Here is a 13728-nt window from a genome sequence, read left to right on the forward strand (position 1 = left end):
CAGGGAACATCAGCTTTATGCCAAATTCAGTAAATGTGAGTTTTGGTTGAAGGAAGTTGGATTCCTTGGACATGTTATATTAGGAGAAGGTATAGCAGTAGACCCTAGCAAGGTTCAATCAGTCACTGAGTGGTTGGCACCCACCTCAGTTGGAGAGATCCGCAGTTTTCTAGGACTCGCGGGATATTACCGGAGATTCATTGAGAATTTTTCCAAGATTGCGAAGCCCATGACGGAGTTGTTGAAGAAGGACACCAAGTTCAAGTGGACCGAAGAATGTGAGGCCAGTTTTCAGGAGTTGAAGAAATGTTTGGTTACAGCCCCAGTGCTAATTCTTCCGGATATACGCAAGGATTTCCAAGTATATTGCGATGCTTCTCGCCAAGGACTTGGAGGTGTACTTATGCAGGATGGAAGAGTTATTTCATATGCCTCACGTCAGCTTCGACCGCATGAGTTGAATTATGCCACGCATGATTTGGAGTTAGCAGCCGTAGTGCATGCGCTCAAGACCTGGAGACATTTTCTTATTGGAAACCGTTGTGATGTGTACATGGATCACAAGTTTGAAGTACATTTTCACTCAGAAGGAGCTAAACCTTAGGCAAAGGAGATGGTTGGAGCTTATAAAGGATTATGATATGAAGCTGCACTATCATCCAGGAAAGGCCAATGTCGTAGCAGACGCTTTGAGCCAGAAGAGTTATGTCAATACCCTCATAAGCGGAGGACTACCGCAGGAATTAGTTGACGATCTCAAGGAACTTCGTTTGGAGATAGTTCCAAGAGGTTTTGTTGCAACAATGGAGGTTCAGTCAACATTATTGGGAAAGATTCGAGAAGCTCAAAAGGATGACAAGGAAATTGCTGAGATAAAGGAGAAGATGAGCCAAGGAAAAGCCAAGGGTTTTCGTGAGGATGAGCACGAAACTTTATGGTTTGAGGACCGTGTATATGTACCCAATAATGCAGAGATCAGGAAGTTAATACTTCAGGAAGCTCATGACTCGCCATACTCGATTCATCCCGGAAACACCAAGATGTATTTGGATTTGAAGGAACATTTCTGGTGGACAGGTATGAAGAAGGATATTGCCGAGTATGTAGCCGTATGTGATGTATGTCAGAGAGTGAAGGCGGAACATCAGAAGCCAGCAGGATTACTACAGCCTATGTCGATACCCGAATGGAAGTGGGACAAGCTTGGCATGGATTTCATTACCGGATTACCCAGGACCCGATCAGGATATGATTCTATCTGGGTAGTAGTGGATCGTTTGACCAAAGTGGCTCACTTTATCCCAGTGAAAACCACCTATACGAGTGTGAAGTTGGCCAAGATATATATGACCAGGATCGTATGTCCGCACGGAGTTCCGAGGACCATCGTATCAGATAGAGGAACACAGTTCACTTCAAAGTTTTGGCAAGTTGCATCAGACTTTGGGTACCAGGCTAGAGTTTAGTACAGCCTTTCATCCGCAAACAGATGGACAAACCGAGAGAGTCAATCAGATTCTGGAGGACATGTTGAGAGCTTGTGCATTAGATTATGGATCCAGTTGGGATGATAATTTGCCCTACGCAGAGTTCTCATACAACAACAGTTATCAAGCTAGTTTGAAGATGGCACCTTTCGAAGCTTTGTATGGGAGAAGGTGCAGGACACCGTTGATGTGGGATGAAGTTGGAGACCGTCAGTTTTTTGGACCGGATCTAATTAAGGAGTCTGAAGAGAAGCTTAAGTTGATTCACGACAGACTAAAGGTAGCTCAGTCCAGGCAGAAGAGTTATGCAGACTCCAAACGCAAGGAGGTAGTCTACGAAATCGGAGACAGAGCGTATATTCGTGTGTCACCGCTCCGAGGAGTTAAACGTTTTGGAGTTAAGGCAAAGTTAGCCCCGAGATTTGTAGGACCATACCGAGTTTTGGAACGAATGGGAGAAGTGGCCTACAAGTTGGAGTTACCCGAAGGACTGTCAGGAGTTCATGATGTGTTTCACGTTTCCCAGTTGAAGAAGTGCCATGCAAGGATGGTCGATATTCCTCTGAGAGATACAGTGCCCCTAGAAGCAATTCACTTGGACAGTGACCTAACCTACGAGGAGAAGCCCGTCAAGATTCTCGAGTTTGCCAGCCGAGTTACACGCAGTAAGGTTATCAAGTTTTGCAAAGTTCAGTGGAGCCACCATACCAAGGATGAAGCCACCTGGGAACGAGAAGAAGACCTATGGAAAGACCACCCACACCTATTTTCTAGCTAACCCGAATCTCGAGGGCGAGATTCATCTTAAGGGGGGTAGGTTTGTAACATCCCAATTTTCAATTTGGATGTTATACATAGGTCATCATATGCATATCATATTTTATCTGCATTTTGGTTGTGATCCTAGAAATCTTAAGCAACTCAAGGACCCAAGGAGAGAGTTGGGGATTTCATTTATTTTCATATTTGAATTTTTCTCAAATTTGAAAAGAGGATCAATTTGGTTTTAATATTTTTCTCTCCGAATACTTCTAATATATTAAAAATAAAAGAGACAAGATAATATGACTTCTTCAAAAAGAGAGGAATATTGGAGGGAAAAATTTAAATCAAATAAATAATTTATTTGGATTTTTTTTAGATTTTATTTGAATTAGAAAAATATGCATTTTTGAAAAGTGCATTTGTAGGCCAGAAAATGTTCACTTTGTTCTAAATATTTTATTTAGACGGTGAACATTGTTTTTGCCATTTTTAGAATTTTTTATATTTTATTAGGATTTTTCTTCGGCGGAATTTTTTTTTTAAGTTTCTCAAACCGACTGGGCCGAAACCCAGCCGGCCCACTCCCACGCGCCGCCTTCCTCCCGCCGCCGCCGTGCGTGGCACGGACGCCGAGGAGGAGTCCGAGCCGGACTCCACCCCACGCCGGCCCCCTCCTCCAAGCAGCCTCCCCCCCGGGCCTTTATATACGCCGCCCCGCCGCCGCCTCCACCCCGTCCCGAAGCCGCCGCCCACCACCGCAGCCCGCGCCGCCGCCTCGCCGGAGCCCCGCCTCGCCACCGGATCTCGCCGTCATCGTGAACCGGTAGAAAACCGCCCCGGTTCGCCGGTTTGTTTACGTTTTTTTCGGTTTTCGATTTAGGTCGGTTTTTATTTTAGGGTTAGGGTTTTCTCGGTTTTTCTCGGTTTTTTCGATCGGATCTATTTAGCGAACATTCGCTCGAACGTCTCTGTTCGCGAACGCGTTCGTCCATTTGTCGCTGATAGCGAACGTTCGTTCATTAGTCTTTTCTTTTTGTTTTATTTTCGGCCACGGACCTATCCGCAATTATTTTTATCGCAGATTAGCCCCTGATCTTCAAACTCTCGCAACTTTTTAACCGTTTATCCAAATCCAGTGAAGCCAGCGCCAAAATCTTCGTCTCAAACCCCTCTTTCCAGTTAATCAACTTGAACATGATTTTGACAATTTAAAATTTGGTTTCAACCAGATTTGTTTTCGAACTTCTTTTGATCGTAGTTTGAGTTTCGTAGCTCCGATTTGATTGATTCTTTTTGCAAATCGAAGCACTTCAGTTGAACTTTTAGTTTGGACTTTCTCATCTGAGTTTTACCCTTGAATCTATGCTTGAGTGCTTATGTACGTTATTGTTTGTTTGCGATAGAATTTCTAGAGTGCGAAGCGTGCTACTACGAGTCACTAGGGTTTGCAGATCGTCAGCAAGGCAAGTAACACTTTGATCATACCCCTTTATTACCCAGTTTTTATGCATTAGTTTCAACCCTCAAACATTGCATGAGTAGGATCTAATTAACTTGTGGGTTATGGGGAAGTAGATGATGAGGTAGAACCTATTGCCCTTTATTTCAAACCTTGGGAGTTACTTCTACGTTATGCTTATACTGCTATGCTATGCTTGTAGACGTGGATTGGTTGAGTGTATCCATGACAGATATGAGAGTTGTTAATTAATGGTTAACTTAAGGTGGCTACTTTAAAACACATCTGGGTGGATTGGTTGAGGCACCCTGGAGCACCCAGTAGTTGTCTGGGCACCTAGAGCAATCCAGCGCTGTCCTGGGATATCCCGGAGTACCCGTGTGATCATCCTATGGTTCGCCACCCAGGCTCAAAGGGATCATAAGATTATTCATGCTAGAAACTTCCGTGTGCAGCCACAAGCCATTATGGGCTCTGGCATAGTTGAGTATGTTGCGTGGCCTCTTTCAGTGGTAGGCTAGCAGATGTAGGGGATGTAGGTGGTACTGTCTACCCAGAGTAAAGAGTTAATGCTTCTGAAAGACTGTGTCTCGGTCATCCGTTTCTCAAACATCATGCAGTGCGAGAAATTAAACGGAGGAGATCGAGTCTTGTGGGGAAAAGTGTGCAAACCTCTGCAGAGTGTACAAACTAATCATTGTTAGTCGTGTCCCCGGTTATGGACATCTTGAGTATCTGGTACTTGAATTATTGATTTGATCTCATCACTCCTAATTAATTTTGTTGGCCTGTTAATTACTGTTTAATTGGGATTGCGTTGGAGGAACCTTCTCAATATTTATCAACCAACTTGTTAGTTAAATAAAATACATTCCTTTGTAGTAGGAAAAAATTGGCTTTACGCAAAAAATGATAACCATAGTGCCTCCACCAGCCATATATGCATGTAGTGATAGTAGTTATCTTGTTCATTGCTCTATAGTGTTATTTTGCCAGCATATTCCATGTGCTGACCCGTTTCGGGCTGCAACGTATTATGTTGCAGACTTTTCAGACGAAGAGTAAGGTGCGCTAGGTCGTTGTCGTGCACTCAGCTATGCCGTTGGAGTTGATGGACTCATTTACCTTTGATGCTTCCGCAGTTATCTTATTTAGATGGCCTTAAGCCATATTATTGTAATAAGTTCTCTTTTGAGACATTCAATGTAATAAGTGTGTGATTGCACTCTGTTATAAATCCTTCAAGTACTGTGTGTGTCAGCATTACCGATCCAGGGATGACACTTATACACAGAGATTTGACCGTCTGAGGTCGGATCGCTACAAGTTCTCTTTAATCTTCATAATAGATGATCCCTATGAGATTCTCTTCTCCCTCCTCTAGTTCATCAGCGACGATTAGCTTTGGATGGTGAAGCGCTACCGGATCGTGAAGCTTGTACGCTTGCAATCTGTAGTGAGGTCGTTCTTTCAATCTTCGATTTGAAGGATCGTTCGTGAACAGCTCGAGGGACTTCATCGACAATCTACACCAACTCTTCTTTCGCTGCAACTTAAAGTTGGTAACGATCTACCTCTTATGCATCTTCTTAGTGTTCCTGGACCGTGATCATAGGATGAAATTTTTGTTTTCAAACTACATTTCCCAACACTCTAGCCACCTCACCGTGCAACACGTGCCCCTGAAGCACTTGCATCCCAACATGTGTCACCCCACCGCCCCAAACCAAGCCAGACGCTGCCGAACACGGCCACCCGTTGTCGTGATAGTTTGTAACATGATGTTGGAGGAGTGTTGAAACTTGAAGGGTGTGGCTCCTCGGTGAGTTCAAGTATGAGCACCCCCACCCCCCGTGCGATGTCAAACATAGTCGGTGGTTGGGAAAGCTGCCAACGCTGCTACAAGCCCTTCCTGCCACGGATCCAGTCTTTGGCGTACCCCCATCGTCAAGGACCATCATTGATTGTCCTCCTGACGCCCATCGCCAACGCGGTGTCATCCTGGTGCATCATGAAAGTGGACATCAATGACGCACATCCCTTGGAGGATGATGAGGAGGACAAGGTTGTCTTTGAGGTGATGCATCGGTTGCTGAGCCATGAGATGTTCCTGATCGATTGAGCTCACACGCTTTGTACCTAACTCTGCATCGCGGTTCGAGGTTTAACGCTTTGTCCCCGCCTCTGTGCCACAATTCAAACTCCCACATTACGGCTTTGATCTTGGGTTCAATGTTAGGTAAGAAGTGGGTGGTCTGCAAGGCAATCCACCGCTCTATGACCTCCAAGGAGTCTAATGTCGACAACCAGTGCATCAACGTGTCCCGGCTAAGATGCTTGTTTGCTTGAATTTGTGTAGGATCAAGAGTATATCGACCAGAGGGCGTGAATGGGAGATTTAAATTTTCTTTCGGAACCTTGAAATCTCTTAGTACACAACAGCGGAAAATAAACTAAACAAATGCAAATCTATGAAAGAAAACATCTCGGAACAGATAAACAGAATAACAAAACAAATCAACTATGTGCACAGAAGATAAATCATCCGATAAAAATACTACCGAAGATAAACGACTGAAAGTATTACAAGGGCAAAGATGAAACCAGTGGTGCTCAATGACGACCAGGTATTTGTTCTACCAGTTCACTCTTCTGCAAAATAGCAACATCTGGTTGGAGGGACTTGTGATTGAACACAGGAGCAAAACTCTCCGGCCTGTTCTCCTCAACAACAATTTTGTCTACTTGTGTCGATTACTGGAGATAGATTCTTTAGGCAATCTTCATAACCTTCACAGACTATCTTCGAAAACCACAATTACTCTTGGTTATTGAAGACTTTGAAGCATAACTGTCTAGAGAGTTAACAGCTCTCAAGAGTGGCCTATGCCGAGCGTACTAGACTTAGATCTCTGTGATGCTAAACCACTATCTAGTTTTTCGGCTCTAGAGTTTTCTCTCGGTAAGTATTATCTTTCAGGGAGAGGGTGCTTTGACAAACTTGTTAAAATCACACAGAGCAGTCAACCAACTCGGAAGGCGCGGAGTGGCTATTTATAACCGGAGAAATCCCGAGAGGGGGCAACCATTCAGGACACAATGTGCAGCCAATGGCCAACCGACACGTATCTAACGGTCGGATTTCAAACGCACCCGACAAATTTACTTGAGGAACAAGTAAAGCTAACTCCTCGGTTCGAGCATTTCTCTTGCAACCCAGAAGATTATCGTCTCTGGCTGACAGGTAAATGCTTCGAAACACAAAGAGATTTCTCTCACATTTCACTTAGGATATGTTTCAGTTAAGCATGAGAAAAACATAAGTTTCAAAACAGTTTGACACCTCTTAGTAATAGGTGGTCCTGTGACTCAAATAAGAGAAAAAGAACTATAGAAGAAAATACTATTATGTCTTATCTTCATCTTCTCCTCTCCGCTACAGTCAACAATCTTGGATGCCTCCATAGCAATTGCTTTAAGTTAGCAATATTTGGAGGCACTACCGTCAAGCAGTATCTTCGATAGCAATCTTCTTGATTTTCTTAGCATTCTTCTATGGTGCATAGATAATAATCTTCTGAGTTTATAGCAAACTCCTCTAAATTCCAGGGACCTAATCTCTCTGTGTGCACCAGCAAACACATTAGTCCCTCACTATTTCTATCTAACAATCTCCAAAACTCTTGGATCACTCAATTGCACCAACAATTTGGATGCAAATTGACCGCTGATCCATTAGAATTTTAGACAAGTAGCGTGCCTGTAGACAAGTGAAGGCGCACCAAAATTTTGGACAGGTAGGGCGAAGGACGGGCTTGACCCACACCCTAGAGATGCCCCTAAGCCCCGCCCCACCAAACACGCACAACAAAGAAAGTCTAAACAAGCACATGAGACGAGTTAGGACATATCCAAAGTGGCTCACCAAATCGGCCCAAATGTCTCGACTGAACGGTCCAAACACTTTGAGCAGTCCAACGGGGCTAACCAAAACAAGTTGGAACGGTCCGAACATCCGAATTCCACCAGGTCGACCCCAAATCAAGGGGAGCTCTAAGGGAGTCCGGACATCCTCCATGTCGGTCTATGACACCCATGTCCCACCCAAAACCGTACTGGAGCCCACGTTTTTTCACAATGCTTCTATCCTCCTTGGCTCTATATTTGTGCTCCCGGAGACCGCTACCGCCTTACCCCCTCCAATGTCGTGCAGGCCTTGCCGAAGCCCCTAGAAGCCCTACATGCCTTGCCGGATGTCGCCGCCGTGCTCCCCGAATTCAGTCATCGCCCGGGTATCCTTCGCCCTACCGACGTCGGGCAGACGCCGCACCCGACAAATGTTTGGACAAATGTCATAACGCAACTTTTGATGTTCTCATTGTTTACTTTGAAGCAAACACGGTGGATTTGGACAAGGAGTACTTCTATGCCGAGTTAATGGATTTGTCTTCGTTGGATGATGACAAAGATGGGGATGAAATGAAGATGATGAGGGTGATTCTCGACTTCAATGGTTCAACTAATTGAATTGGCGTCGGGCACGAGGGCGTGTTGATCTCCACAAGGACTACCTTGTTGCCCATGCTCTATTCGACCGTTATTTCGACGTCAATACCATTGTTCTTACGCATCATGGCAGGTGTCAAGGCATATGATGATTACTTCAAGCGGAAGAGGGATGCTGGTGGTCGTATTGGGGTCACTGGTCTCTAGAAGTGCACAACTGCTATGAAGCTTACGTATGGCACAACTGCATACCAACTGGGTGAGTATATTCGGATGTCTAAGAGCACATGCCTCGAAGCCATGGTCATATTTGTTGTTGTTGGTCAAGCTGTTTGGACCGGAGTACTTCTTTTATAACCATGTCTGGATTATATTAGTAAGGAAAACACCATATTACATAAAAAAGAACCAGAGACATGGGAGCACGGTCCCTTACAGAAAACACCCTACGCAATACAGAAAAGGCAAACAAGCCCCTAGGAATTTTTTGCAGCAACGAATCCGTCGCCGTCAAGCTGCTCGTTGTCACATCACCGGAATCGAAGAAGACCGGCAAGCACAGGGGAGGCCGTTGAGTCACCCGCTGAGGACGATATGGGGCCCGAAGGACCGGAGTACTTGAGATAACCAAATGCCAAAGACGCAGCAAAGCTCATGGCACTTAGAGAATCAATAGGGTTTTCAGGTATGCTCGGATACCTAGATTAGATGAACTGAATTGTCCATATGATCAACAAGGGCAATACGAGCGTCGTCATAAAAGCCCACCATCATTCTTTTTCTTTAAGCGACTGCATCACAAGACCCCTGAATTTGATACTCTTTTCATTGACATACAGGGTCTCAAAATGACATCAATCGTGATGCAACAGTCTCTATTATTTGCAAGGTAATGTGCAGGCGAAACTCGCGTGCAACTATACGATCGATGGACTTTGAGTACAACATAAGATACTTGATGGTATCAGTGCTCCCTGAACAACCTTTGATCTCCGATCAAATATGTCAAAAAAATCACTTTGCTGCTAGATAAAAAGAACTAGAGGGAATCCAGAAAGGGCATTTAAGTGCTTCAAGTCTGTTTTGTAGTTTGTATTATCATGCACAACATAATTATGAAATATCATGGTTATGTTGTCTGCCAGGTTATTCATTTTAAACATATGGATTATCATATCCAGCTTCTAGTGCGGTTGTCTTATCCTGCACAATATAATTATGAAATATGAGTATTAGGTTGTTCGCCAAGGTTTTCATTTTAAACATATGAATTATCATATCCAGCTTCTAGAGCGTTTGAACAATCTCTCCAAGTACCATCATTCACAATCGAGCAATTCATACCCAACTTCAGAATAATCTAACGAAGCACTTGTGGACAGTTCATATGGACAACTAGAACATGTGTGAAAAATTTGACCTATTTTATTTCAGAACTTTATTATGTTTGGGTTGCTATTTGTATTTGAGGAATATTTATCTTTGAATTCTTGATGCATTATGCTATTTATAATATTGTCATTATGCCCGGCCAGATGTCCACGGTCATTTGGGGAGTCTGTTTGGTGACTTAGGGCCTGTTCGGGGATCCACCAGCTCCTCAAAATACGCAAAGCTGGGGAGCACCGTTTCGGCCGCTCTGAATTTTCTAGCCGCAGGTCCGTCCGCTCCGGGAGCGGACGCACGGAGCGGAGGGCCTCCAAACGGCCCCTTACATGCCCTAATTCACTTTTTTTCAAGAGATCGTATCATGTGAAAAGAAAAACTCTTATTAAGGTCTCAAAGCCCTCGCAAAATTCTCCGAAACGTTGTACTGCTAAGGAATGGTGTGACGTGCACCCATACAAATGTGATTTCAACAAGCCAACCTTGTGTTTTACCATTAAAAAACAATCCGAAACACTGCCATCGCCAAGCTCCTTCGCTGATGAGGTACCGGTTGTCGTCAAGCAGGAACAGCTACGTCTTCTTGCTTCTGGTATATTTTACTAGATTCCGATTTTAATCTACTCTCCACCTGATTTCTCCTCAGGCTCTTCGGACGGACCTCCCTCTGTAACACCAACTTCCGCAGGACGGAGCACGCGATCATGTAACATGTACCCAACCTGAAATCACAAAAATGTGCAGGAAATCATGCATACGTCAGGGGAAAACAGAATTTTGCCGGTTCTAATAGAGGTTTCAGATGTCGCCAGCCAATCTCAAACCATTTGGGGTATGCACAATTGATTGTACCAATATGTGATGGGCATTTCAATCATAGTCGCTATCCAAAACTCATCAAGAGATTTAAGGTTAAGACCACTACATATAATTTCAAGCTGCCCACATAAATATGCAAATTCAAAACGCTCCATTTGTCCTGATATAGCCTCTGGGGAGAAAAAGAATCATGACACATGAAAATAGCCCATTACTGTGACTACTGGAGTACAGCTAAGTTCATGCCTCGTTTCTTAGCAAAACTGCACCAGAAGTTTATGCAGGACCCCCAGTGAGACGGATAAAAGCCCAATGCGTAACTATCTGAGCTTAATGGCCAAAGGGTTGAGCTTGAGCACATTTTACTGGATTTCTAGTGTTGTGCAGAAAGCCATAGGTGCACAGAGAGTTCAAAAGAGATTTCTCTACTTCAAAGTTCAAAACGGACTGGTTTTCAAAGTCTAAAAGAGAACGGCTGTGAATATTTATTGAGCAAACAACCTACAGGGAAGGAGGGGCATGATATCGCTACCCTACCCACAATAGATGGTTGAATCAAAGATTTGGCCCAACAATGCCAAGTTAAAATTCACTTCTCATGTCTAAATTATTGTCAATTCCATTCATACAACTAACCGATTTATGCTGCAACTTGAGACACATTTTCTTCTATTCACTAACGAAACTATCACAGTGCAAATCCGTACACCATATGAGCATTACTCTCATAATGAGTCAAGGAGAGACTGGGAAGTGGGAAGGATATCCATACAACATTGTTTCTAAGATAGTGATATAGGTAAAGCAGGGAATATGGCAATACAAAAGGTTTAACATTAACTACACATGTAGGTTGTTTTAAAATTTTATGCAATCAGACATTACTCTCAGAAGTGATTCTCCTTGTAAATGCTATTCCATGGAGATATAATGTCAAAACAGCCAAAATATGTGTACAGGGGTACACGTGTCACAGCCACGAATAATAAATCTGGATTTTAAAAAAATTACAAAGCAAAGCCAGTAGCCAGTAACTGGGCCAGGTGTTTCCAAGCATTGACTATTCTTTACGCTTGTTCTATGCAATCCAAATATTCTGATTTGCTATTTTATTGTTCATTCTATATACATCTTTCATCAAAGTTACCTAACAGCATGACCATCTACATCTACAATGAGTACAAAAGAGCATATTTCTAGACGGTACGTCCGGTGTGGCTGTATAAACATAAAATTATAAGACCATATGTCCGTAAAACAAGCCTAAAGAATACAAAACTGTCAATCGACAAAATACAGATGAATACAGCAATAGATCAAACTCAAGAACTCTAAGAACCAACCATTTTAGATTTAATTGAACAGGGAAAAACATACATATAAGAATCTTGATGATGATACATACCTTCACAACAGAAGCAACAGTTCCGGATGGTTTTGAAGGATCAGGAATTTGGAAAAGTGCAAAATGCTTATCAGGATTGAATTTCTCATTCAACGGATCAAACCTTTCGACTCCAAACTTCTTAAAAACCTGTTCAAAATTGAGGAAAATCCCAATTAGGCAATATTATCACCCAGAAAGCAATGTGCAAAAGGAGAAAAAATAGTTAAAAGCACAAATGAAAAGTAGGACAAAATTCAGGTACAGAAAAGCTACAATACGGAGGAAACAGAATCATATTCTGATGAATAGCATGCACTATATAGAAAAAGTACCTCTCCGAGTTGCTTATCAGTCATGTCAACACCCTCCAGTAAGGTTTTTAGTAATGGTACAGCTCCACTAGAATCTTCGGATGTATCTAATTTTGAGAAGCTTTCCTTTACAACAGATGAAGCTCGAGCCAAATTGTCAGCAACATCTAACAAGCTCTTAGAGAAGTTCTGCATACACGATTAAGACGCTATAAGAAATAGCATTCAAAATAGCTAATCAAAATGCTTATAAATATCACTATGCCATCAAAATTTTAAACTATAAATCAGATGTAACAACATCACACCTGCACTGCATATTTTTTTGAGTTCTCAGATTCACGCTTTGTCCTGGCAATGACATTTTCCATTTCTGCATAGCTGCGCAAAACCTTGTCCTTCATATCTTTGATCTCTTCATCTTTCGAGGTTAATAATTCATCCTTCTCAAAAACTAGCTTCACTAGATCCTCCTTTGACAGATCAAGATCTTCTGTACCTGAACCAGAAAACGCAGGTCATTTAGTTCATCACCTCCTGATAGACTGGGGACTCAAGTCTTTCAAACCTACTTCCAGACGAACCACTGTCTTCCTTTGAAGCTTCACCATTTGATTCATGTGCAGTACTTTCCTGGTCTTTGGGTTCGTGTACCTCCTTATCATTTTGTTGGGGGGTAGAAGATGAAAAGCCAAACCTTTGAAAGATGTTGCTTGAGTATCTCAATGGCTGATTCAACATATATGGAACCTGCTTGTCAGAGAATATAAAGCTCATATAAGTAAATAGATAGTAGAAACAGAAAAAGCCCAAAGACAGAAGATTTGGCAATTCAGGCATTATCTAAACCAAATTAACAGAGTCTCCCATTAAGTGAAAGTAATAAAGAGATCATAGTGCCTACAGACAGTTTAGGAGTCAATATAATAGATGTTAGTACTATGTGGAATAAGACTTCAGAAAGTGGAAGTGGATTAATAAATTATATATATGTACATAGTCCATTCTGAGAACAAAACCATCACAGCATTTGTAGTCTGAAGATTCGACTAGCTGTAAGAAAAAAGGATTTCAATCATTCATAATTAGATGGGAAGGAGAAACCAGGCTGCAGTGAAGGTCACGGAGTGAGCAGCCGGAAAGATGCTCTATCAAGATATAAGAACGCCAGTATACATAGCCACATGCTGAGAGACCCCTGGCAGATGAGCAGATTAAATTTGTTTGTGGTAGTTGCTGCATATTTACATCAGCCTAGTTTCTTATTCCCATCTTGCAACAAGTAGTCGATAGCATAAACATATATACAACCCAAGATATGATGGATTTATTCTTTGGCTTTGTTTCAGACTATCTAGCATGTGTGAAATTTACTGGCGTGCAATCATTCTTTCATCCTGTTGACAGCTTGGATTGTTCATAGACACGATAATCCATTTATTACCTTTGGTGAAATTATGGACTCAGATTAGTTGTATGTAGGCCATGTTAATTTCTAACAATGCACAAACCAGAGTTAATTGACACAATGTTCAAATCATATTCTTACAAGGAAGTACATCATACTACTGCAGGCATAAGTACAAGTACATGATAAACTGGGACTCT

At 42.5% G+C, this 13728-nt stretch overlaps 1 protein-coding gene across 2 annotated transcripts in view; it reads right to left on the bottom strand.

The window, feature by feature from the left end:
• Nucleotides 1-9968: 9968 nt before the first annotated feature.
• Nucleotides 9969-13728, bottom strand: part of LOC123121047 (grpE protein homolog 2, mitochondrial) — a 4831-nt gene continuing 1071 nt past the window's right edge. Inside the window, exons 2-6 of one of the 2 annotated variants that reach the window (XM_044540986.1) lie at nucleotides 12705-12870; nucleotides 12429-12619; nucleotides 12142-12309; nucleotides 11828-11956; nucleotides 9969-10325 (exon numbers count right to left, since the gene is read on the bottom strand). In XM_044540986.1, the coding sequence (XP_044396921.1) occupies nucleotides 10224-10325; nucleotides 11828-11956; nucleotides 12142-12309; nucleotides 12429-12619; nucleotides 12705-12870 (756 nt within the window). In that variant the 3' untranslated portion in view covers nucleotides 9969-10223. Of the gene's footprint in view, nucleotides 10326-11827; nucleotides 11957-12141; nucleotides 12310-12428; nucleotides 12620-12692; nucleotides 12871-13728 lie in introns of both variants that reach the window. The other variant, XM_044540985.1, reaches the window with a different exon arrangement.

This window comes from Triticum aestivum, chromosome 5D, assembly GCF_018294505.1.
Source record: "Triticum aestivum cultivar Chinese Spring chromosome 5D, IWGSC CS RefSeq v2.1, whole genome shotgun sequence".
NCBI lineage: Eukaryota > Viridiplantae > Streptophyta > Magnoliopsida > Poales > Poaceae > Triticum > Triticum aestivum.